The sequence below is a fragment of the Leptosomus discolor genome, chromosome 1, assembly GCF_034619465.1.
Source record: "Leptosomus discolor isolate bLepDis1 chromosome 1, bLepDis1.hap2, whole genome shotgun sequence".
NCBI lineage: Eukaryota > Metazoa > Chordata > Aves > Leptosomiformes > Leptosomidae > Leptosomus > Leptosomus discolor.
The window spans coordinates 218,504,303-218,529,576 of NC_141391.1; the positions used below are offsets into that span (position 1 = coordinate 218,504,303).

Sequence of the window (25,274 nt, forward strand, 5' to 3'; positions counted from 1 at the left end):
GCCCCAAAGGCTTCCTCCCGTCCCCATCACAGCTCCCAGCGGCGGCTCTTTTCCTCCCCTGCTCAGACGGGAGCCGGGCTGGCAGAGCCGCCGTGCCGAGGGGCCAGCCAGCCCCCAGGCCAGCCCCTCACCTTATGGAATCGGATGACGGGCTCGGGATGGATGCGGATGATGTGCAGACACCAGCGATAGCCCTGAAGCAGCTGTGCAAACAAGCGGAGGAAGACAGCACGGATCTCCTTATCCTGCGAAGAAGGAAGGGCGGCGTGGTCACGGCGTGGTCAGGCAGAGGGTGCGGACAAGCCGGCTCACGGCGGGCAGGAGTTTACCCCCAGCACAGAGGCGAGGGGATCAAACCACGTGTCAGGGTCAGCTTCTGCTGAGCAGGGCAGGAAACTCAGCAGAAATTCCAGGGAGAAAGAGACGTGGCGGGCTGGATTCACTGTTTTGCCGCCCCTTCCCAGTGTCCCTGACGCTGCACGCGGAGGAAAAGGGAGCTCTCGCAGCCCTGGGGTTTGATGAAGGGCCCAAATGCTCGGTGTCTGCCCCCAGTCCCTGCTCCAGCACGGCAGGCAACGCGGCAGCCACGGGCCAGCTACCGAAATGGCACTGCTGGCTTCCAGGCCGCGGCTTGGAGCTGTGGCCTTGGCATCCTGGCAGTACTGTGCTTTGCCTCTTAACCTCAGCTACACCACAACCATGCCCAAGAAACGGGCAGGGACGGCAGCCTCACCGGAAGGTTGTCCCCTCCCCCCCCGCTCCACTCACCTGCATTTTGAGAGAAGAGGCAGAAATCGTTGAAGGGGGGAAGGCGAGATCTGCCACCTCCAGCTCGGGGTCCAAGACCTGCCCAGACAAGGCACAAAGCACGCTCAGGCCCCGGCCCAGGGGCATCTCTACCTTCACAGCTGGAAAAGGCAAAGCAGCAGCATTCCCCAGAAACCCGACAGCACCCACAGAAACAGTCTGAGGGTCTTGGAAACAAACCTACAGGGCTGGAACCACCAGGGTTCAGAAAACTCCGTGCTGTGCAAGGGAAGCCTCAAGGCCCGACCCTTCCTTGTAAAGCCCCGCTGCCCGGAGCGCCGACCCCGGGGACACCTCGGTGGGCTGAGGGCAGTGGGGAGCCTCTGCTGGGGGGAGCCGTACGCCGTGGGAGGGCTGGGGGCTCGGTGCAGCGGGGCTGCGGCAGAACCAGCCCCCCCCCCCGGCTCCCCCCCGGTCACAGCCGGCGTGCAGCCTTTGTTTGGCACGGCTGTCCTGGGCACGCTCTCGCACGGCCAGCGGGCTCTGGGAACACAGGAGCAGCCAGAAAAGCTTCAGGGCTGCAGCTGCTTCCTGCCCACGGGCTGGGATCCAGCCGCCTGATTCCCAGAAACCTTTGGCAGAAGAACCCCCAGCTCCGGCACTGCCACGCACCGGAGGCCATCAGGATCAGGAGAGGTCTCCTGCGGCACAGTCAGCGGGACCCCGAGGTACGGACCTCTGCTCTGAGGAGCCCCTGCTGCTCCGTTCCCGGGTCCCCCTGGAAACGTGAGTCATTCCCGAGGTGTTTGCACCCCGCAGAATGGGGGAAGGCCGCAGCACTCACCATGGAAAGGGCTTCCCGGGTCTGCTGGAGCAGAGGTTCGGGGAGCAGGGAGATATGCACACACTCGGGGACGTTCACCGTCCCGCCGTCCAGGTCTGCGATAACAACATCCAGCTGGAAGGGGCAGGACAGGCATGAGACAAGGCCGGGCTTCCCGACCCCCTCCCCACCACCTCCCGCTGGGAGAGCTAGCGAGGGGTAAGCCCAGCTCAGGGGAGGAGGGCTTGGGAGCGGTGTCTCCATCTCCTCTGAGCTCTCCGGCCCTCCGCAGCTATCTTCTCTTTCCCACTGCCACCAAACCCAAGCATTTGCCAACAGACACGCGGTGACGGGATCCCACCGCTCCCTGCAACGAAGGCGGCAGCGGGGGGACAACGGGGCAGGGGCGGGACGCAGCTTTGCTCGGCATCAGACTCCTCAGCGTCTGATCAGCCTGGGCGAGGGGTCCAGCCCTGACCCCGGCCCAGCAGAAGGGCCACCCTGCCAGACCCGGGCGGCACGCTGCGCGGTGCCCAGAGGGCTGCACGGAAGCGCGCGTCAGCTGAGGCCGGACTCTCCGCGCTTCAATTTAATTCGCTTTCCGAAGGGCCAACGCGGAGCAGCGCTGCCGGCCGCGTTTCAAACCCAAATCCTGGGTTAACCCCGGCCGTTCGCGTGCAGGCTCCGCGGCCCCAAGCCCCGACGGCGCGTGGCCCCGCCAGCCCGGCTTGGCTGGTGTGGCACGTCTGGCTCGCAGCCCGGGCTGGCCGGCCTGAACAAGCAGAGCCTGTGCTCAGCCCGCTGCCCCGGGCACCCTCAGGACAAGGTTTGCCGCCACCTGAGGCGGCCGGCACACGAGCCCTGTGCCTTCCCTGGGCCGCTTCTGCTCCCGGCACGAGGGAGGGGGTACAGAGCGTCGTCTCACCAGCTCCTGCGTCTCCGACTGGAAGATGGAGTGGACTCCGATAATGAAGGGCGTTGGGGTGCTCAGCACCTCGAGGAGCTGCGCAGGCAGGATGGGCACGTACGTGAAACTGCAACCAGAAAAGAAGAGCGTCGCTGCAGCCAGTCGAGCCCTGCTCTCCACCCGAGCACCGCCCGCAACACCAGCCGATGACCCCCACCTCCAGAGGCTGGGGGGTGACGGTGTCCCCAGGAAGGCAGCCTTCCTCCTGGCACCCTCAGCCCTCCAGACAGGACGTGCCCTACGGCCGCGCAAGGGTTCTGAGGGCTTGGGGACACTGACCGTGACCATTCTCCGGCCCTGGAGTTACAATCAAAGTCTGACCAGGGGACAGGTTTCCAGCAGAGCACTTTAACCCCGAAGGAAAGCTTTCTTTGGAGTACAAACAGCCTTTCTGCAGCCCGGGGGTACGGCAGGCCAGCGTGGAAACAGCGCGACAGGCGCTGGCAGCAACAACGGCCTGTCTACCTCCACCGCCCTACTTGGGGGATGAGCAAACAGCCCCAGTGGCGGCCAGTCTCCGAGCTGGCCTCCCCCTCCCTGGCCGGGCCCCGTGGGCCAACAGCACCACCAGCTCCCCGGGGCTGGGGCGAGTAGGGTGCCGGCCATCCCGCAGGAGTCACCGCGGCGGGTTGGCCACCCCCCTTGGCACCTTCACAAAACCCCTGTATGCACGTGGCCCTTTCCAGGGAGGGCAGAATTTGCACCGTGGCTTTCTGGAAGCCTCCCAGCGTCCAGCCTCCCCGTTCAGTGAGACCTTGTGCCCGGGGCTGGGACGGAGGGCTGCTGAGGGAAGGGAAAAGGGATGGATTCCGGAGAGGGAAGCATCCCTGGCCTCTCCCACGCACACCATGGGGTGATCACACGCTGCCAGGCCACGTCCCCCAGCCCAACGGGCACAACTCCTTGCTTCCCTCTGCCAGGAGCTGCCACGTCTCGGAACAGCGCCGGCCAGCAGCTCCCGGAGCTACGGACACTGCTGGTAACGCCTCGCTCCCTGCTTCCAGCGCTAGAGCCCCGCCTGGCCCTAGAGAGGAGGGAGGCAGGGGTGGAAGGTTCGCACCCCTCCACTGCTGTGGGCGCCCTCTGGAATTGCTGTGCAGGCTTCAGGAAAGGGACTTTCAGCCCAGCCGAGACCTGCGGGCGTTCCCCCGCCTGCCCCTTTGCCGGCAGGGCCTGCAACACAGGGATTTACCAGCCACGCTGGCTACGGAACCAGGAGGCAGCGAAGGCTTCGTGAAGCAAGGGGGAGGCAGGCGGCTGCGCCCCGGACGGCTCTAGGTTGCTGTCGGAGGGCCGAGGTGCTCGAGGAGCGGTGGGGTTCCCTCACCTGTACTTGAGGGGGAACATAAGTGCAAGGAGAGCCCGGCAGGCGTCGGTCAGCCTCTGGTAACTGCTGGAGAGAAACAGGATCTTGTGTTCAGTAAGCGCTGCACAGAAGAGATACAGCACGTTGGTGATGCCTGGGGAGAAAGGGAGAGAAGAGTGCTCAGAAACGAGGGGTCCCCTCTCGCACCCCACCAGAGACCACCAACCCCCATCCGAGCTGGATCCCACTCCCCATCTCCCCATTCTGCACCACAGAGGAGTTCAACATCCTCCCCAAAAGCCGCTCCTGGGTCACCCAGGTACGTGCTCCCCCAAGGAAGCCCCTCTTCTGAGAGACGCTGGGCACCCCTGCTGAGCTGCCCGTGCCCTTTAACGAGAGGCAGGGCACCTCCGGGCACCCCTTCCTGCCACCTGGGCCGTTTCTCATGAGACCTGGCCACGCGCCTGCACCGGAGCTGGGCAGGCCTGCCCGTCTCCTGCTCTCCTGGGAAAGGGGAGGCCAAGCGGGGCCGGGAAGGGCTCGGTCTGAGGCGGCTGCAGCTGGAAGAGAGCCCTGAGCTGCCAAGCCAGGCTCAGGAGCGTGGTGGGAAGGGACGTGCAGGGAACTCCAGCCCGGGACTGGGCCAGCTGGCTTTGGCACCGGACCCGATGAGAAGGAGGTGCGGGGAGAAGTCTCACCGAGCTGGCGGAAGAGCAGGGCCACGCTGCAGCTGCTGACGGGAAGCGAGTCATTGATGGGCGTCTGGATCACCTGCCTGTCCCCTGCTCCCAGGGAGATCGTCCTCTGCAAGAGAAAACCGACCCGGTCACTGGGCGTCCACCCGAGCAAGGGGCGAGCACAAGCCTCGCGGGCAAGCCGGCCGCCCCGCCGCCTCTCCCAGCCAGCGGCAGCCCGAATCCCCCCGGCGCACGGGGCCAGGGCGACCGTGCCCTCGGCGCAACCCTCGTACCCAGCGGGGCAGCAGGCCCCACCACGGCTCACGCCGCCTCACGGCCGGAGCGAGGCTGCTGCAGAGAACACGCGTGCTGCCTGCCCGGCCGGGGCCACGGGGAGGAAGGAGACCTGCTGCCGGCGCTCCCAGCCGGCACGAGCAGCTCCTCGACGGCTGGCAGAAGGCGGCAGCGAGCCCCGAGACCCGCGCTGCGCCCCAGCCCACGGGGGCCCTCCAGGGCCTCGCGCCCAGGGGGACGCAGCTCACCGGTGCCGTGCCCAGCCAGCGCCGCCAGGCGAAGGAGCAGCACCAGCGCCGCTGCCTCCCCCCTCGGGCAGGGTGCCGAGGCGGCGTGAGCAGGCCCCGACGGCTCCTGCTAGAAGGGCTGGGGATGGACAGACTGGGCACAGTCTCACGCTTCTTCTCCAGTATAACTTTCTTCCCAGACCTAAGCTCATTCCCAGCGGCACGGGGAAACCCCGCACTCTCTCCAGGCCATAGGGGCTGGGGCAGGACCAGGTCACGGGCCCTCTTCTGCTCTTTCTGCACCTCCCTAGGGAAAACGCTCCGCTGCAATAGCAGATTTCGCCATGCAACCCACCTCCTCGCCCAGCCCCCTGGCAGCCACAAGAGCTCACGCCACCACAACAGCCCAGAAATCTGCTCCCGAACGCTGCTGTGCCGGCCGGGCAGGGACAAGCGCACCCCTGACCCGCTCTTCAAGACCAGCCCCCCGCGTTTTCACAACCCCATTCCCCAGGAGAACGCCCCCACGGGGAGGCAAACGGCGCACGGCCAGTCTGCTGCGGGGCAGGAGCGCAACCCCCTTCCCCGGAGCCCAGGGCCCCTGCTGCCCGTCAGAGCAACACACGCAGACGCACGCACACCCGAGGGTGCCCCTGACGGAGACAAACGGTGCCCGGGCCTCCGCCGCCGCAGCGGCTGCGGCGTGTGCCACCCTCGAGAACAGTAAGAGGGGCTGCTAACGAGGAGACAGACCCAAGGAAAGAAAAGGAGTGCGTACCGCTGCTTCGTCCTCCGCGTCAAGCTGAGATGGGGACAGACAGAGATAGCACAGTCAGTTAGAAACACACACAGACAGCAAAACGGGGAAGACGAACACGGGCAGAGGCCAACGACAAGCAGGGACCGGCGCGCTCGGAGAGGAGAGATGCCCACGCACACACACACACACGAAGCAAAAGCCACAGCTACTACGCTGGGAAAGGGCGTCTGGACACGGCAGGGGAACGGGTAAAGCACGGGAAGGGAAGCGCCACCAACAAACTGTCCCTCCCTCCAGTGCTGCTTGTTCCCACAGCACAGATCGATCCTGCAAGAACTGGGAGGTGACGAACCACCGTGCCAAAAAGCGCCGCTCAGTGAGCCGCAGCGGCTCGAGGAGCCGCCCTGGTCTGAGGAGCCTCTCCTCTCCCGTCCTGCTGCTCACACGTCCCACCGGGGAGGAACCAGAGGGAGCCGGGCAGAGCCGGGCAGATCCTGCGGGAACGCTCCCGCCCTCGGCCAGAGCAAACCCAGGACGCTGGGCACGCGGCCGCAGCCCCCAGGGTGCGGGCAGCACCCGGCTTTCTTCTCCGGAGGACTGGGATATGGCTGGCATCCGCCCCTCTCCCGCAAATACCAGGACCACCGCCGGGCCCTCCCAGGACCCCCATCGCTCTGGATCACCAGAGGAAGCGCCAAGGGATGGCGGGGCCAGGGCGGCAGCCCACGGGGCACCGCTTCTGCCCCAGAAGCCCGTGCAGAGACACGGGCTCGAGCCAGCGGCCTGCCCGCAGGGTCAGGGGCCGCAGCGGTGGAGGAAACCCTTGGCTCCAGGCACCAGGGACCTGCCGTGCTGCCCCAGCCTCGCAAAGGCTCCTTCCTCCTCCCCTCGGGTGCAGCCTGGGTGCGAGAGACTTTGGTGGCATTTTTTGCTGGGGCGAGGGGAGCTCAGCTGGAAGCGAAGCCGCTGCAGGAGACAAGCGCCCGTCCACGTTAGGTTCCAGGCATTAGCGTGGCAGAAGAGGCCCAGGGCGTTACGCTGCTGTCTCCAAATGCCTCCTGCCAGAGGGTCCAGCTGGACTCTTTCCACTTCTGCCATCTCCAAGCCAGCTTCCATCAGCCCTTCCTTACCCATCTGCTGCTCACACGAGCGAGCCTGAGCCCAGCTGGCCTCCCGAGAGCAGGAGGGGGGCTGCTAGAGGAACACATGGCTCAGAGGGGAAAAACAAGAGGGTTGCTTATCTCTGATGGCCTCAGCTCTGGTCACAAGAGAGGCTGCTGCTTCTCGAGCCCTGTCCATCAGAGATGCCGGCCACGCACAGGCACAAGCCAGTGGTTTGAGGAGAGAGCGCCAAGCTGCTCATCTGGCAAGCGTCAGCCTCGCTTGGCCCATCTCCCTCGAGCTGACTCGTCCCTGCTCTCACAGATGGCCTGTGACCACTTGGCTCTGGAGCAGCTCTCCAGGCAATCAGACAGAGCCGAGTGGAGGAACAAGACCTCCCTGATGCAGGAACGACCACAGACCGTGGCAATTGTTTGCACAGATCGATCGGTGACTACGTAAGCCAGCTGATGGTCGAGCCACCCAGCGCTCCCTCCTGGAGGGGGCAAGGAGCCAAGACCAAGCTGCCTCGTCATGGCAAGCGGTAGCTACGCGAAGCAGCAAGATCTTCTCAGCTCATCTAGGAGCTGAGCGGCTCCAAATCACGGAGGTTTGTTGTTTCTACTCTCGAAGCACTCGGGAAGGCACTGCCCGCTCTAGCCAAGCACTTGCCAGTAGCAGCGCGCTGCGGCAGCCCCTCAGTGGCCAGTGCGCCGAGCCAGACTCTGCCCACGAGCCCAGGCAGCCTCGCTCAGCTCACCCCAGGGCAGCAGAACCAGAACACAGCTGAGCAAAACAGCCCTGCTGCCGTCAGAGCTGCTCAGGAGGCAGAAGCAAGGAGAGGGAAGCAGGCAGGGGCAGGTTACCCACCTGAGCTCCCCCGGTGATGGGGATGGTACATGTCAGGAGGTTTCCAATGACGTTCTCCAAGGACACACTCAGCCCGTCCACGTAGATGGTGTAGATCAAACCCAGGCTGTTCTGGAGAGGAAAGCACAGCACGGTTGAGCACCGGGGTGGGAAGCAGACGTGTACGGGTGCGGCTGGGGACACCCTCCCGTTTGGAGCACGGCCGCGTGGAGGGGCTCCCAGTGCTTGTCTCCAGACAGAAACGCACCCTGTGACAGTCAACTCTTGGGTCCTGCCCCTCAGACCTCTCACAGCGAGCCCTCATCAGCAGGGACAGGACCTCCAGCATGTGCTCGGTCTACTTCCAGCCAGCAGCACCTCCCCACCCCATCACCGACCCCAGCAGAGCCATCCCCAGACCCGCGCCCTGGGCTAGAGCTCGGCAGGAGCAGCGCGGAGGGGCTCCAAAAGCTCCATGGGCAGAGGTGACCGAAACCAGCTGGACTTCTCCAGCACCCCCAAGCACTCCCAGTCCCTGCAGATTCACATCAAGTCTCACAAAAACCCCAAGCAAGGGATGGGAAGGAGAGCCACTTCTCCACCGCGGGCTGGCCGAGACGCTGGCCGGGCCCTGCTCCGCTTGCTCTCTGCCCGCCGGGCACGTCTGGGAAGCAACACCAGCTCCAGGACGGAGGGGCTCAGGGGGCACAAGTTCAACACAGCTACAATACACATGAATAAGGAATTTGAAGAATGTGTCTTCAAGGCACCCTCTGGGTGTTTTCTTTTTTAACTCAAACCATCTCCCCATGTCAGGGAGGAAAGGAGAAAACACAAATACTGAGGCTTTGGAGAGGAGGCGCCAGGCAGGCTGCTGCACGCTGGAATAACCGAGTGAAGAGCAAGCTCACGCTCCTGCACGTTCTTGAACGGTGGTGAAGGCTCCTGGTGTAGCACGTGTACGGCTTGACCTCACCTCGAGCAAGAGGCAGACTCTCAGTCCAGCATCGTGCTGACCAAGAGGACCAACAGGTCCAGCTCTCAGGCTACAGAGAGACCTCTGATCAGAGAAGGAGCCGCGACCACTCGAGCCTTGTGCTGGGGAAGTAACAAGCTGCACTTCAAACTCAGGCAGCGAAATCCGTCCGCTGACCCAAACGGTCTCCACCCGTCGCCCTTCTCCTGGCAGGGACAGGGAGCAGCGAGGGGAGAGGCAAACCCCGCTCAACAGGCCGCGTCCTGCCACAACCTCAGCCTAAAAGCAGCGCTGCTTCGGCTCCCCTCGAGCAGGTCGGAGGCGTGTGGCACTCGCTGCTGCAGAGCAGAGACCTTCTGGGGACACCCAGCGACATTCCTGGGTTCGGGTCACAGCTAAGGGGGAAACGACCCAAGGCCCAGAACAACAGGACTGTAGCGCTCTCGTCGCTCACCCGTTCCTCAGAAATCACCAAGGTGGATCATTCAAGCCACTGAGCCACGAAACCAGGCAGCCAAACGCACGGTGCCGACGTTACGGGGCCTCCAAGACAGGCTTGACGAGGCTCAGACAACCTCCCCAACACAACACCAGAGCATACAGGCTTTCCTGCCGCGGGGGGGGTTGGGCAGTGGCACAGGCTGCCCGGAGAAGTTGTACGGCCTCCGTCCCTGGAGGCAGCCAGAACTCAACCGGGCGCTATCCTGGACAACCCGCTCCAGCTGCTCCAACAGGGGTTGGACCAGAGGCCTCCAGAGGTGCCTCCAACCTCAGTTACATGGTTTGGGGCTGTGAGTCTGCGAAGCCCAGAGTTTCTGCTGCTTGAAGCAGCTCCAGGCCAGAGAACGGAGTGATTTTTTTCCCCCATCAGTTATTAACGCCTTCGGCACTGAACGCCCCGAGGGAACACCATGTGCGCCCGTTCACAGAACAAGAGGTCCAAGAACAGAGCCCAGAAGCGATATCCTCGCGGTGGGAGGGGAAAAAAGAAGGACACGGCCTGGCCTGATGGAGAACGCTGCTCTCCTACAAGCCGAGCACCCGGCCAAGCCAGAGGAGACCCCCACCGTAAACGCCGAGGGGATTCCTCCTCCAGACCGAGGGAGCAGCGAGGCAGCCAGCCCGCTCGGGCCGGGGGAGGCTGCCCAGGCCCCCCCTGCCCCAGCCGCAGAGCTGCGGACACAATACGCACCGAGGCAGCTTGTCAACACTCCAGCTTGCAGCCCGTGCCCTCCCAAACCTGCTACAGCCACATAATGCGGCACGTTTAAAGGAAACAAAGATGGCAAAGATAAACGCTCCCACAGGAACGGGCTGTTCTTCACGGCTTTTCTATTAACAAATCTGGGTCAAGGCCACCAGCTGCCTGGCGTGGCCGAGCCCTTGGGTCGCTGCTCTGCAGCAGCCGCTCAGGTTCAACAGGCAGCCGCTGACCCGCCTCGGGGAGCTGGACCGGGATGCAAAGAGCGGGCTGGGGCCAGGCCGCTCTCCCACGGGGTGCTGTGCCAGGGAGCTCCTGCAGCTCCTGTCCCTGGCAGTGACTACGTGGCTCCTGGTTGCTTCCAGAGCCAGGAGGTTTTAGAAACGTTGTTCTCCTCTCCCGCCCCGAGCAGGGGCCCTGCTCCCCCCGCCCCAGCCGCAGGCCATCTCAGACTTACCCTGAATACCTCCGCGTGGTCCAGCCGCGACACCAGCACCAAGCTTTTGGGAGCGAAGAGCTGCGCAGGTTGAACGGGAGACGACGGCTCCTCTTCCTCCTCCTCTCCTTCACCATTCCTGGCGTGGCTCTGAGGCTAGGGAGACACACATCAGCCAAGTCCCAGGGTCAGAAAAAGGATGCTCTACCCTCTGCCAAGCCTCTGACACCAGGGCCTGGATTCCTCCAACACAGGGAAAGCCAGAACCGCTGGCCAAAGCCAAAGGCAGCTGGATGCTTCCCCGCCAGTGGTGCTGACCACCCTTCCCAACCCGACCCCGGCAGCCCGCAGTACCTGCACGCTCTCGACGGCCTCCCAGAAGGTGAAGCAGGCGCAGTAGTGCCGCTCCGAGTTGATGTCGGTCAGCACGGCCACGAAGAAGGTCGGGGGGTTCCTCTCCGTGAAGAGCTGCCAGCCGCTGGGCTGGCAGAACTGCGAGAGAGGGCAGGGGACGGCGCTCAGAGGGGCCGACCCGTCCGCGCCACCGCCCTCGCTCCCCGCACCGCTTCGGCAGGCTGGACGACACCTGCCGGGTACCAACGCCGCCAGGTACCGGCTCCCGGGGACGGGCAGCTCGGTGCGGCAGCACGTCGCCCGTGGAGCACGGAGGGAAATGGCTGCGCCACCTTCCCCGGAGCGTGCTGCAGCACCCGCAGCCACCACGGTCTGGGACGGGGGACAGCACCGGCCAGAGCCTCTGTGGGGGAGAACAGGGCAGGCGTCTTCCCCTCCTCTCCGCAGGGACAGCAGGAGCCGCTCGGAGAAACGCAAGCGGGGAAGAAGGGTGACGGGACACCCTGGCTGAGCTGAGCACCCTCCACCACCCTGTGCCCTACACCCGTCCCAGAGCAGCAGGAGCTCCCCCAGCCCAGGGGCTGCGAGGAGCTGGGCTGGGCTGTGCCGTGCGAGGCGGCTACCTGCCCCCAGCACCGAGCCGGCCAGGTCCCCGCAGCCCACCAAGGTGCCGGGTGGCCGCACACAGGCACCAAACAGACTCCGGGAAGGACGGGAAGGCGACCTGCAGGCTGCCAGGGAGAGCTCCCGGCGGGGCAGGGCGGCCTCCAGGCACCCGTGTCCGCTCCAGGAGGTGGCACTCCTCCCTCAGGACACACAGCTGGGAACCACCCGGCCCAGGCTGCACCAGCACCGCGCTTCAGGCAGCTCCCAACACAGTTTTACTGGTTTCTGGGGACTTTCCAAGCACGCTCTCAGCGCTGATGGGTAATTCCAGCCAGCGGCCCCAGGACTCCCCCCAGGTTTCCAAGTCTCGAGGGATTTTTCTGTATTTCCTCAGCATCCGCGTTTGGCTGGTGAGGAGCTGTGGAAAATTCCTGACACTGAGCACAGGACAGCTCGGCTCCTTCTGGGGCTGCGGCCGATGCGCTCTGAAGACGCACCTTGAGCAAAACCCAAACCATTCTACGATTCTATGAAAAACCAAAGATGAGAATAAGGAGGCAACAGGGCCAGGCTGGCAGAAACGGCTGACAGTCCACAAAGCTGCAGAAATCCCTGTTCCAGCCCAAACCCCGGCGAACCAAAGCTGCTTTCAACCTGGGGAAGCTGGCTAGCTGTTCGCCACGCTCCGTGCCCACCCGCGCTGCTGCACAGACCCTCCTCTCCCGCGCGGGGCAGCCCGGTGCGGCCACAAGAGCCGGGCATCAGCCGCAGCGCACGAGCTCGGCTTTCCTCAGCTGGCAGGACCTGAGGCAAAAGCACTCGGGCAGCTGATTCCCAGACGCTGCCCCACACGTCCCTGTGAACCCGTGTCCCAGGGCCCCTCCGTGGTGCCACTTCCAAACCGGGCTGCCTCCAGCTAGCAGGCTGAGGTCACTCACACAGCGGCACCCTCCCAACCGGGGGGCTCCTCTCCTCACCGCTCTGCGCCAACCTTTCACTGCAGAAATGACGAGACTGAAGCACACAAAGCTGCTGCCCCTCGAGGAGTCTGCTGCTGGGCCCCGGTGCAGAGAGAGGGATGCACTCCACGACCGCGGTGCCAAACCCTCCCTGCAGAGACAAGGACGTACAAGCCAGATGTCGGGGGTCAAGCGTGCTCATCCAGAGGCCTGAGAAATGGAAGTCCAGGTCCCCTGGACTGCTCCGCTACCAGGGAACCCCAGGAGGACATCGGCAGCTCCACCACCGGTGGGCACAGGCTCTGCTCCACTCCCCGGTCACGTTGCCTTCTCCACCAGGGAGCCTCAGCCCGTTCCAGAGACAACTACATCACCGCTAAACGGGTGCAGGGAAACAATGTCACGACACGAACGTGAACACAGCTGAGCCTCTTCACTCGGGGTGACATCTGCCCAGGCCAAGGCACGGCTCCATCACTGTCTGCTCCTGACGCACGAGCTCAGCAAGGACCAGGCTGGACGGGGCTGGGAGCAACCTGCTCTAGTGGAAGGTGTCCCTGGCCCATGGCAGGGGGGTGGAACGAGACGGTCTTTAAGGGCCCTTCCAACCCAAACTGTCCTGTGACTTTGTGATATGACCACCAGAGCCCTCAGTCCCACCACAGGAGGTGCAGGAGGCTCCTGGCATCCACCTGGGCTCCAAGCCCCAAGCCGCTCTGGGACTCCTTCCAAGCCATGGGATAAGAAGTCAGCTTCCTAAAAATAGCATTGCTGAGAGGACAGGTCACTTCAAACCACAGCAGGCGACGCCGTGGGTCGGGTCACGCCGCTGGGGTACACAGCTACTCCCCAGAGCCGCCTGCAGCCCGGTCCGATGGCACTCAACGCTCCTCGGCCGACCTACCCTGCAGAAGCCGACACAAAGCGGCCGCGGGTTCGTGAAGCACCAGGCACGCCGCTGCCTGACCTCCACAGCCACTGCCTCGTTTCAGGCTGGATCCTCTAGGAAGGACAAGCGTCCTCCACGGAAGACAGGCACAGGGTGGCTGGTGATTAGAAGCGTGTGCAGGAGGGGAGCTCTTCACCCGCGCATCGCCCAAACTCAGATCCACGCCGGGAGGATGCTCACCCTCTATTTGTTCCCCCCACTGCTCGGGCACACCCAGCACGCCCGGTGGTCTGCCCTCCGGTGTGGGGCGACCCGCTGCCCGCACGACCCACCCATAGCACACGCTACTGGGGCTCCGTCGGGGCACGCGGGAGCTGCTCGGCACAGCCAGTGCCGCGGCGTCGGTCTCTCCTCCCAACCCATCTCAGCGCTGCCGGGTGCCCCAGGACAGGAGCGAGGAGCAGACAGCTGAAGAGAAGAAAGTCTCCAGGCTGACGTGAGGGGGGTGTTGATGGAAGCGACTGACCTGCAGGATGTCCCGCAGCCCCCCTGCAGAGCAGCGCTGGGGGATGCCCCAGCCGAGCTGCACCTACGCCTCTCCGGAGCAAGAGCCCTTGGTTTATTTGGAGTCCCAGAGGAAGGCAGAGCTGCGTGCCGGGCTCTGCAGACACTGCCTAGAGCGGGTTTAGCCACAAAACCAACCTCTCATGGCAATACACGTGGCCGGCTGGCTGGCTGGCTGGCAGGCAAGCCTTGTTTGCCACGGCACCGCACGGAGCAGCGCTGCTTTACCACCTTTCCCGCTGCCCCCAGTTACATGGCAGGCCTTTCCCACGTTGGCGGGGATGGGTTTTGGAAGGATCCAACCGACGACGCCCCAAGACATCCTCCTGATCCTTTACTTCCACACTGGAAAGCTAAAGGGAGGGCAACGCCACCCTGCAGCAGAGCCGGCTGCCAGGCAGGAGGGACGACACCGGCCACCAGCATCCCGCTGGGTAAGGAGCTGCCCACTCCGCTCCCGCTCAAGCCCACGGCCAAGCCTGGCAGCAGCTCTCCTCTCTCCCGAGCGCTGCCGAAACAGCCGCTGGCTGCATGGGCTTGGCTGCCGGCTGCCAACCACAGGTCCCTCCATGCTGGAGGGGAAGAGACCTCGGTCCAGACGGACGCACCAGACGAGGCTCTGCTCGGCTGCCATCGCCTCACGAACACAAAACAGCGATGGGAGCTTTCCCGCACATGGCAGAGCGTGTTACCGCCCCTGGGAAGCGGAGACCCTCGGCCCGGGCCTGCGGACCCTGCCCCACTGAGCCCCCCAGGCCAGGGCCAGGACGCGGCGTCCTCCGACAGACACCTCTGCCCAAGCGCTCCCAGCAGCCAGGGAGCCAACCTCGTACCAGCCCCTGCTCACCTTCGCCAAACGAGGAGGCTGAAGCTGCAAACACGCAGGCAAATTACCTGCTGGTGGGGAAACAAAAGGATTTCACCGTTTCACCTCAGAGAGCAGCAGGAGCCCTAACACCCTGCAGTGCCCGGCGCCAGGAGGGAACGCTGCCATCGGCTGGCTCGGGTGCCAGCGCACGCCGGCAGCGGTGAAACGTGTCTGTGGAGGCTTGGATGGGCCCAGACGGCAGGGCCTGCAGCGCGCAACAGCCATCCATGAGCAGCCCGAAGACACCGTGGGCTCGAGGGCTGCCGGAGGAGAGGGCTCTGGCCTGGGAGGGGAGGACGCGGCGACAGAGGAGACACGTTCACATCCTGCATCTCTCTCCAGAGGAACTTCCACCCGTTAAAATCAGATCTTCGTGTCTGGCAATGCTGTCAGACAGCGTGCAAGGGCAGAAGCTACAAATTCCCACTCCCCACGCACACCACAAAACCTTCTCCCCCAAAAAGCAGTTAGAAAGGAACCCAGCAGTGACGGCAACGTAACGTGCCAAACCTCCCCAGGGTGGGCTCCGTCTGGTTTTCGGAAGCTGCCTTAGTCTCAGCCCTACATGCTGCTCACCCAGGACTCCTCCTGACAGCTTGTGGGAAGCCTCCGAGCCACCCCTGGCTCCCAACAGGCCGGGGCTCCAATTGTTTAAATTCCAGGGATTTTTTGGCTGGACAGTTTGACCCTTGGGAAAAAAAGCAGCTTTCCTCTTTCTCGGGACAGTTCCCAAGTCCCCTGCGGACAACCAGGCAACACTAACCAGAAAAATAATACGTATTTTTGCCTCAGACGAAAGAGCACAGAAAACTCCGAAATGGCGCTGGAGTGGCGGCGAGCAGGCGATGGGAGGACGAGCCGGCCCTCGCTGCCGATCCCGGCGACCAGCATCGCTGCCGGCAGGCACACGGCACAGCGCGGCAGCTGCAGTGGTGACGGCCGAAGCCAAGCGCGCAGGACGGGGCAGAGGGACGAGGTTGGGGATCAGAGGCGTGCCCAGCTCCACAAGCTGGTTGCTCCCGGCCGGGTACGAGGAGCGTGCCGGCAGCTCTCCCTCACAAGCGCCAGCAGAGCCCCTTGGTGTTCGGTTAAGCCTGACACGAGAGCCCTGGAGGGCACACGGCACGGGGCGCCCTGATCAGCCACAGCTCAGGTGGAAGCTCTCCAGCACCAGCACACACAAAGATGGAGACAAGGACCAGCTCTGGACAAGGCCACGAAATGTGGGAGGCAGCCGAGACCAGACGGGCGAGCAGGGGTGGCTGCAGATCCACTGCTCAGAAAATGAGTGTTAAATCACAGAGTTGAGGAACAGTTTGGGCTGGAAGGGACCTCAAAGACCATCTCGTCCAACCCCCTGCCCTGGGCAGGGACACCTCCCAACAGACCAGGTTGCTCCCAGCCCCGTCCCGCCTGGCCTTGAGCCCTGCCAGGGAGGGGGCAGCCACGGCTGCTCTGGGCAGCCTCTGCCGGGGTCTCACCACCCTCAGTGCAAAACATTTCTTCCAACCGTCCAGTCTCACCCTGCCCTCTTTCAGTTTGAAACGGTTGCCCCGTCTCCTTTCACTACAGGCCTTGGTATAAAGTCTTGCTCCATCTTTTTTCTAAGCCCCCTTCATACACTGACAGGCTGCAGTAAGGTCTCCTGGAGCCTCCTCTTCTCTGCGCCGAACAAGCCCAACTCTCTCAGCCTCACAGGGGAACTGCTCCAGCCCCCAGATCATCTTCGTGCCCTCCTCTGGACCTGCTCCAACACATCCATGTCCTCCTTAGGCTAGGGGCTCCAGAGCTGGACGCAGCACTGCAGCACGAGGAACCTGCCCAGGCCGTGAACCGCGATGCCGGCTGGGCCACCACCCCCCTCAGCTCCCCGGAGCCCTGCACGTGGACAGCGGAGATCCCAGAGCGCAACAGCCCGAGGGCCCGTGACGTTCCTGCTCTAAGGAACCGAGCGGCCAAGGCCGAGGCCACCCTCCCAGTTGGACTCGATGGTCCTTACGGGTCCCCTCCAACTTGAGGTACTCTGTGATCCTATTCTACGATTACATCGAAGCCGGGGAAGTGCAGGGACCTGGAATGCCCTTTGCTACACCAGGTACCCGGGACTTCAAACCAAGTCCCCTCGTCAGAGATGCACGAACGCCCTTCAGCGAGTCCTGCTGGCCGGTGACTCAGGCCGGGCCCATCCGAACACGGAGGTACAAGCCCCCTGCGCACACCAGCGGAGGCAGGAAGGGTTGGCTGCTCTCGGCTCCTCCGCTCCCGGGGACGATGGGGGCTCTGGGCTGGCTGGTGTCCCCACACCAACCATCACACAGTGGCCTCGCCGGTGCCAACACCTCCCAGCGCAGCAAAGGTACTTGCACGGCCTCGAGGAGCGGCGTGAGGATAGTCCCAGCACCAGGAGGCTCGCAAGGTAGTGAAGGAACCTCCGAAGCCTCCTCTTTCTCTGGGTTTTGCACTCCACTGTTCTTCAGCTGGAAACAGCAGGGAAGAACAGCAGCAGGGAGGAGAAGAGCAGCTCAGAAGGGGGCTCAGTTTTGGGGTGAAAAGGGGTCCAGACAACCAGCTCAACCCACTGGCTTTGGCTGGCAGCGGAGCACCAGCTCCTCTCCTCCAGAGCTCCTCAGCAGCGGCAGCAGCAGGGAAGGGTTTGAGAAGAACTTCCACTCAAATTTAGCAACCGAGGAGAACAATCCTATTATCCCTGATTAGTTAATAGCCGGTTTGTGAAGAGCCCACGCAGTGCCAAATTAGCCTGGGTGTGGCGCTTTATGGGTATGACCCAGCAATGAGCACAACCTCAAAGGACTCGCAACAGCAGGCGAACGTGGCCGGAGGGCCGGGGAAGGGATCCAGGGCCCAGCAGCCTCCTCGCCGGGCGGATGCAAACAGAGCACACCCATCCCCGCCGGAGGGCGAGCGGCCGCCGACGCCACCGGCCCGAGGAGGGGAGCGGTTCGCTCGGCGAAGCGCTCGGCAGAGCCCTGCTCTTCGCGACGGGGCTATTCATCCGTGCGGCTCCGCCGGGCAGCGTTCCAGCATCCCCAGCAGCCGATCCCGGAGGAGGAGGGGGAGCAGAGCAGCGAGGAGAGGAGCCAGCCCCAGGCAGCCCCCCCTGGACGGCTCTGCCACCGCCCGGCTGGAGGCAGCACGCTGGATCCCGCAGTTCTCTGGAGCTGGAGCCGTGCTGGGGTGCAGGTGGGAACCCCTCTCTCGTGGGGTGCTCCCGGTCAGACCCCGCAGCGCCCCATGAGATGTGTGTACTGGTGTGTCACTGGTGTGTACCAGTGCCACAGTGTCACCTGCCCCGCATGCCGGTCACGCTCCCCCAGGGTCCCGGTCCCGAGGGACAGCACACTCACCAGCTCGATGCCCTGGGGAAAGGGGTTGTCCTCCCAGTCCTTCTCCGGGAAACGCTGGAGTATCTGTCCCTGTCCATCCCCACTCCCTGTGGAGACAAGAGGGGGATCAGAGGGCAGTCAGCGGGTACCCAGCCGGCATTCCAGCCTCAGTAATGCCAGGCTGGAAGCAACACCGGGATGCTCCGGCACTGCCTCAGCCCCCCGCGGACACGGGCAGCGCAGAAGAGACCCCGGCCCCTTCCGCAAACGCAGCAGCGCTGCCCCAGCCGCAGGGAAAGGCGGTGATTTGAGCAGCGCGCGGAGCACAGAGCTCCCGAACTCGTCACCTGAAGGTGGGCAAAGCAGAAGCGCGGCAGATCTCCGGCCAAGTTCAAGCTTCCTTCCCCGTGGCGCTCACACAAGGCCGTACACGCGGATTTTGAACTGCAATTCGCTGCTCATTATCTACGACCCAGCACTTGGCGTTTTCCCCGAACAACGGCACCGGTTTTACTTTCGGGTTCCGTTTCCCCGCGGCTTTACAGCGCCGGGAGCCTGCCCCGCTGCTGGGGGGAGCACTCCCGCCCACGCCTGCCCACACCAACCCGAACAAAAAACCTGTTGTTCCCCCGGATCACGCCCTGGCCAGGCAAGCACAGAGCACGAACGGCACACCGGGGAGCGGGCCAGCTCCTCTGGTGGCAGCCGGGACGGCCCGAAGCGACGGCTGAACCACCGCTGGCCACGTCGCTCCCGCCTGCAAGGCCGGGGAAGCGCTTCTACGCCGGCCACGTCCTTTCAGCGACGAAGCTGCTCACGGTAAAACCCTGCTCCAGGGGATCAAGCTGGAGTCTGGGAACTGGAAATGCTGAGAAAGATTTTGCTCCAGGCACAGCCACCCACCAAGGCCCGGTAAAGCGGGACCACCTCAGTCCCTTGCAGAGCTGCTGAGGGATCACCGCATCGTGCCGGGGGACGGCCGCCTCTCCCGGCCCTTGCAGTGACGCCTGCTGCCTTTGGGAGCACGAGCACCGCAGACCGACCTCTGGCACAGCTGGATTTTGGCCCCAGGACCGCTGGCCAGGTAACAGGAGGAGCCTCACCAGCAGACGTGCACCGCTGAAGGACTATTTTTGGCACCCAGACCTGTTTCCACCACCCCACTTACCACCAGCCAGCCACAGCTGAATTTAGCAGAACAAGGCATCAGAAAAGATGCCACTTATAGCCTGAGGACCAAAATGGAAAGGTCAGTGCCAAGCTGCGAAGAAAATAGCACCGAGCGTCAGGTTAACCAAATCTCCCCACCCCGTGCCCAGACACCACCTCCCCCCCAGGCAAGTCCCCGGCGCCGCCAACAGCATCACTGGCTGCAAGATGCTCAGGGCCAAACGTGTTGAGGAAGACCTGCCGCCTCCGAGCACAAACCACCCGACTCCAGCTTCGCCGAGAGGAAAAACCCTTCGGGACACGCACGTCGGAATCACAGCTCTCCGACAGCCTGCCCCCGGCGAGCGCTCTCGGCTCCGCGCTCTCCACGACGGCTTGCTCCAGCAGCCTTGCCACGAGCGCCCGTGTCTTCACTCGCGCTCTCGTGGTCGCAAGGGCAACAGAGAAGAGGTCATCCTCAACCCAAATGTAAAAATCACTCCAGGAGTTGTAGAGAGCGAGGAGATGCTTGAGCTTTGTGTCCAGTTTTGGGCACTACAGTGTAGGAAAGACATTGAGGTGCTGGAGCACGTCCAGAGAAGGGCAACGGAGCTGGGGAGGGGTCTGGAGAACAGGTCTGTGAGGAGCGGCTGAGGGAACTGGGGGTGTTCAGCCTGGAGAAGCGGAAGCTGAGGGGAGACCTCATCGCTCTCTGCAGCTGCCTGAGAGGAGGCTGTGGTGAGGGGGGGTCGGTCTGTTCTCCCAAGTAACAAGCAACAGGACAAGAGAAATGGCCTCAAGCTGTGCCAGGGCAGGTTTCTTCACTGACAGAGTGGTCAGATGTTGGACCAGGCTGCCCAGGGAGGTGCTGGAGTCCCATCCCTGGAGGTGTTCAGAAGATGTGCAGATGTGGTGCTGAGGGACATGGTTCAGTGGTGGCCTTGGCAGTGTTAGGGTAACGGTTGGACCTGATGATCTTAAAGGTCTTTTCCACCCACAATGATTCTGTGATCCTATGACCCCTGGGTTTTCTCAAAGCCAAGTGCTGCCATGTTATTCAGCGACCTGTGGGCTACATACACCCTGCTCTTCACAACTGGCATCCACAAGCAGCCTGACTTACAAATTCCGGCCAGCCCAAGCCACCCGGTGCGTCCCACAGCCGCTCCTTGGGCGGCCCGATCCAAGGATTCCTTGGATCCTTCCTACTTCCCACCATTCAGCACACGCAGCACCCAAGCGGCTCGCGGGCCGTATCGGGCTGTCCGATCGGCGCGTCCCTTCCTGCGGAGGGGAGCCGGACCAGCCCCGCCGATTCTTCTGCCGCCCCGAGATGCCTGGGAAAGCACGTGTGCCTGCGAACGCCGGCATCAGCGCAGCTGCACCGCTTCCTTCCTGCCTCCTCCTGCCGCCGCGCCGGAAAAAGGCCGGCAGGACTTACGGTGACACCTGGTCGCTGCTCCTGGGGCAGCCTGTTACGGTCGGAGTTAGTGTTCGAGCTATATTTGGACGTTTACGAGATCTTATCGTGATACAGGAAATTCTAAATAAGCAGAAAGTTAAACACTCAGCTGACACAACACAACCAGATGACCTTAACTCTCGGGCAGGCCAGCAGCAAGCGCTGGCACGCCGGGGACGCTCTTCGGGAAGGGCCGGTTCTCAGCCCCGTGGGGTCACGGCCAAGTGAGAGAGTCCCCTCTGCTTCCCTTCGCTCTCAGTGTCTCTCAAGCGACACGACAAGAGGAGCTCGGAGCGAACATCCTGCAGAAAGACTAAGGCAGGACTCCATCTCCTGGGCCCCGGGGCCACGTTTCCAGCCTGTTCCCAGTCCCCTGCCTGGAAAATTCACCAGCAACTGCCTGCCAGCGTGGGGGAAACCAGCGGCAGGCTGGCACTGCCCCACGGCGAGGGGCACCGCAGCCGGTGCTGCCGCAGGGTCTGGCCAACGGGGAACCCAACCGCACAGCAGCTTCTCCAGCTGCTTCAGGAGCTGGACCTTCTCTGTGGAGCCTGCTGCGATGGCGGAGTGAGGAGAGACACGGGAGAAGTGAATTTTTACGTGGTTTTTAGGCCAAGGATCTTGTTTGGAACAAGTCCTTTTTCCAACTTCCAGGTTGCTGAAAGCACGGGAGGGTGTTTCACCAAGCAACACGGCACAACCTGTACAGTCAGGCTCAAGAAATCAGCCCTCCTGCAGGCTCAGACACGACTCCCACACCCCCGAACCTCGAAAATGCAGCATGATATAGTACAGTGGAATGCGAAGGTCGCGAGTCCTCCACACAAGAGGTGCTTTAGCCTTCCCTCACCCCCGGGTTCCGGCGGCTGAGGGATTGCCTAGCTCTGCCAGGAGAGAGCGGGGGGATCACTCAGACACGATACCGCTTTGCCAGCTCACCTCGGGTACAGGGAGACGGAGCTCAACTTCATCACTGCTTGGAAGTGTTGCGAGCAGAGCCTTCCAAGAGCTGCCTGGTATCTCAAAGTAGAAATTATCTTAAAAGTCGAGCTGTTTTAAAGCATCATGAAATACTTTATGCTACGAAGCACTGGCCACAGCTGCTGAGGTGGCTTCCTGCAAGACAGCACTAACCCACAAGGCCCGAAGCCACCAAATGCCACCTGTGAGGGGACCTGAAGCTCCTGCCAAGAGCACTCACTGCTCAGACCGGCGGCACGGTGCGACGCACCCGACCCCCGCCCGCCTGCGCCAGCGGCCGCAAACCAGGCACCAGCCCCGCGCCACAGAGCGGGTCGCTAACGGTGCCCCTGGAACGAGCGGCGACCCACGTAACCCTCGCGGGGCTGCGAGCGGCGTCCAGCAGGGGTTGGGCAACCACCCCGCGAGAAGCAGGAGCTGTTGCATCAACCGGCATTACGGTCCGGCGACCCGGCCGGCGCGGCGCTCGGCGACGCTCCGTCCTGCCGGCAAAGCGAGGCGGCGGCTCTCGGCTGGCCACCGAGAAACGGGGCGCTGATGGCGTCGGGAAGCAAAGGAGCGCGCTCCCTAGCGCAGCCCCGCGCAAGGGGTTCTCACCCAAAACGCGCCGGCTGTATTTACGACAAACCAGCACCTGACCAGTGGAACTAAACCCCAAACCCGCTACATCCAGCTGCTGCGACAAACGGGTGAGATCGTGTCGGGAACGAAGCGCAGAGCAGGGTCCAGGAGGCTCTGCCCAGCTCCACGCTCCCCCCGTGCAGCTCTCCGGGGCGGCGGGGAGCAGCACGTCCTCGCCGCAGCCCATCGAAGCTGAACCCAGGCCAGATCACGCCTCGGCACCTGGCTGGGTGACGCCTGGGACAAGAAAGCAAAGGCAGGAGCTGCCCCCGCTCACGAAAGCTCTGCCGGGGCGGGAGAGCGAGCGGCCCAAGGCTGCGACCTCCGCCAAGCTTCGACGCACCGACGGCCCCGCGGGCCGTGCCCGGCTGCTCAGCGGAGGGCTGCACGGCACAGCGGCGGGCGGACGGCTCGCCGGGGGACGGAGCGCTGCGGCCCGAACTGCCGACACGCGGCACGGGAGCTGCGGGCTGCTCTGCAGGCCACCCCCACGTCCCACACCCCGAAACCATCGCAGCACGTGGGACAAGACACCGCAGTTCTCCCAGTCGTCGCCCAGAGCTATGTCCCCCTTCCCCACGGCCCTGCTTCCCTCCCTCTGCACGATGGAATTCACTTTTTAGAGAGAAATAATTCAACAGCTTAGGAAGAAAAAGGGGGAAAGCCCACACGGTTTCAGCCGATAACTTCCAGCTCTCCCAAGCAGAGACGAACAGGAGACACAAGGAGCTGCTGGAGGACACCTCAGCGGGACCCTGCACTGGCCCGTCCTCAGGGGACGGACGCCTGCCTGCACCCCACGGCTCCCACCCAGCTCTCGCAGCCGCACGGTTCTCCTCTCGAGCACGCCAACCAGGAAACACAATTTTATTTTTCACCCTAACGTCCACACCTGCTGTTTCGCTTTCGGATCGAACCATGACAGGCCAAGTCATCGCTGGCTCTTTATTTCCCCTGCCCTGCCCGTCACGCCTCGCCTCAACAGAGCAGTTCCAGAGACAGGCTCCAGACAAAACCCCTTCTCCTTCTCATTTCCTTCAGAAAGAAGCACCTTTGAGATCTTCCCTAGCTGTAAGATCTTCACCTTCAGGTTTCTGTGCTCATCCCACTGGCCTCAGGGCTTCCTACGAGAAGTCTTACCACGCTGAGCTGATGAGAAAGGCAGGACCACCACTTAGCAGCCCGGCTAACTGGGAGTCAACACCTGCAGGAGTGGAGAAGCTGGGACATTCTGGCCCATGGACACCAGCTCCTCCTTCCTGGAGAGCAGGGAGAAGCTTTGGGGGACCTACACAACGACAGAGAAAGGCAGAAACAGGGATTCGGAGCTGAGCCCAGCAGGCCGTCCTCAGCCCAGGGACTGAGGTCCTCCCCCCGCCCCACCAAACCCACCGCACCGGCGGGCACAGCAGCCCCAGAACAACACGACGAGTGTCTGCTCGGAGGACAATGACAGCACTGTTCCCTCGTTACGTATTTATGAAAGGAGCACGAAGAATGGCTTTTCTATGGGGGAAAACAAAAGGGCTGTGTGCGGGGCTGGCGGGGCCGGGGCTGGCCCGCTCCTCCCGGCCACCGCCGCAGCCCCACGTCTGCCACCGTCCCGGGCACCCCGAGCCCTCCGCTGGGGAAAGCCCACCCGCCCCAAACTGACCGAGCAGACCGCCCTCGTCCCTGCACCCCGGCCACGAGCAACGTCCCCCCGGCACGGGAGGGGACGCCCCTGTCCCCAGCGGGCCGTGCCACCCCGGCAGCACCGCCCGTGGCTGGCAGCACCGCGGTGTGCCACGCGCCCGTGCAGACACCCCAGACCAAGTCCCTGCTGCAGGCACGGCCGCCTTTCTCTGTCTGCCCAGGGGGTCCAGCGAGCCAGAGGAGTAAATAACCCAGACAAATAAACCATCCACACGTTCCCCTTCGCTTCGTGTCTTAGCGTGACTTCACAGGAGGAGGAACTTGGGAAGAGACGAAGCTCGACCCAGCTGCAGGAACACCAGCAGCCAAATCGCCGGCGCCTCGCACACGGCCAGATCTGAACCAGATAAGGAACGTGCACCCGAGTCTGCAGGACAGGACAGAGACGACACAGAACCTTTTGGCTCTTACAAAGGTCTTTTTGATGGCGTAGTAGTAAGGCAGAAGTCTCTCCAAAGAGACAAAGTCGCACCCAGAACACCAATTCGTGTCCTGGGTATATTAAAAAGAAAAAAAAAAAGCAGAGAGGGGGAAATGAACTCATTCTGTGTTTAATGATCGCCTTGGTGATGTTTGAGGACATGTTTGACTCTCTGTAAACACCAGATGATAACGATCAGCAGGACAAACAGTTTGGGATGGGACCGAACGCAGAACTGGGTGGCGAAACAAACTGTCTACATGCAACTCCCATCAAACCATGACCAACTCGTCGTTGGAAGGCTCCTTGCAGCGACAGACCACCTCGCACAGGCAGGCAAAACACTCCACTCTTGGGTCACTCACTTTCAGATAAAACATCCTCGAGAAGAGTCACGACTCTCGGAGGTTCTTCTGGATGAGCCACTTAGTAACGAGATGTTTATAGAAGAGCTAAAATTAAAGCCTCTGAAGAACCGGACGGCGTTGCTCTCCCCTGCAGAGCTCCTCACCTTTCTATTTTCACGCCAGTCCTGCCCCAGGGCCCTGCTCCCATCCCCGAGCTGTCATTACCTTCCTCAGACCGGGTCTGACTCACTCTCAAATTAAGGCAGAGAAGTGTCGGCGAGACACCCCATCTCCCCCCGGCTGGCGAGTGCACAGCACCGGCCCGGCGAGCAGGCAGCCTGGCGAGCAGGCAGCCCGGCGAGCAGGCAGCCCGGCGAGCAGGCAGCCCGGCGAGCAGGCAGCCCGGCGAGCAGGCAGCCCGGCGAGCAGGCAGCCCGGTGAGCAGCTGGGGACTGGACCTGCTCTGGGGGCAGCACCAGAACCTGCGCGATGCAAACTCGACGGGGTCGGCCACGCTGGTGAACCCCTGCGGGGCAAGGAGTCGTGGCTGGAAAACCCCGGGAGCCCCTGTGGGCCGGCGGGGACGTGGAGCCGGTCGCTCTCCCGCCGCCCGGCTCCCTGCGGCAAGGCCCGCTCGGATGCCCCGACAA

General features: G+C 63.3%; 1 protein-coding gene across 2 annotated transcripts in view; it reads right to left on the reverse strand.

Moving 5' to 3' along the window:
• Positions 1–25,274, reverse strand: part of SBF1 (SET binding factor 1) — an 82,187-nt gene that overhangs the window by 20,260 nt on the left and 36,653 nt on the right. The window contains exons 2-12 of one of the 2 annotated variants that reach the window (XM_086481211.1): positions 17,970–18,055; positions 10,719–10,856; positions 10,386–10,520; positions 7,773–7,883; positions 5,820–5,843; positions 4,542–4,647; positions 3,865–3,997; positions 2,496–2,604; positions 1,592–1,705; positions 769–846; positions 132–245 (exon numbers count right to left, since the gene is read on the reverse strand). In XM_086481211.1, coding sequence (XP_086337337.1) covers positions 132–245; positions 769–846; positions 1,592–1,705; positions 2,496–2,604; positions 3,865–3,997; positions 4,542–4,647; positions 5,820–5,843; positions 7,773–7,883; positions 10,386–10,520; positions 10,719–10,856; positions 17,970–18,055 — 1,148 coding nt within the window. The remainder of the gene's footprint in view (positions 1–131; positions 246–768; positions 847–1,591; positions 1,706–2,495; positions 2,605–3,864; positions 3,998–4,541; positions 4,648–5,819; positions 5,844–7,772; positions 7,884–10,385; positions 10,521–10,718; positions 10,857–17,969; positions 18,056–25,274) is intronic. The other variant, XM_086481208.1, reaches the window with a different exon arrangement.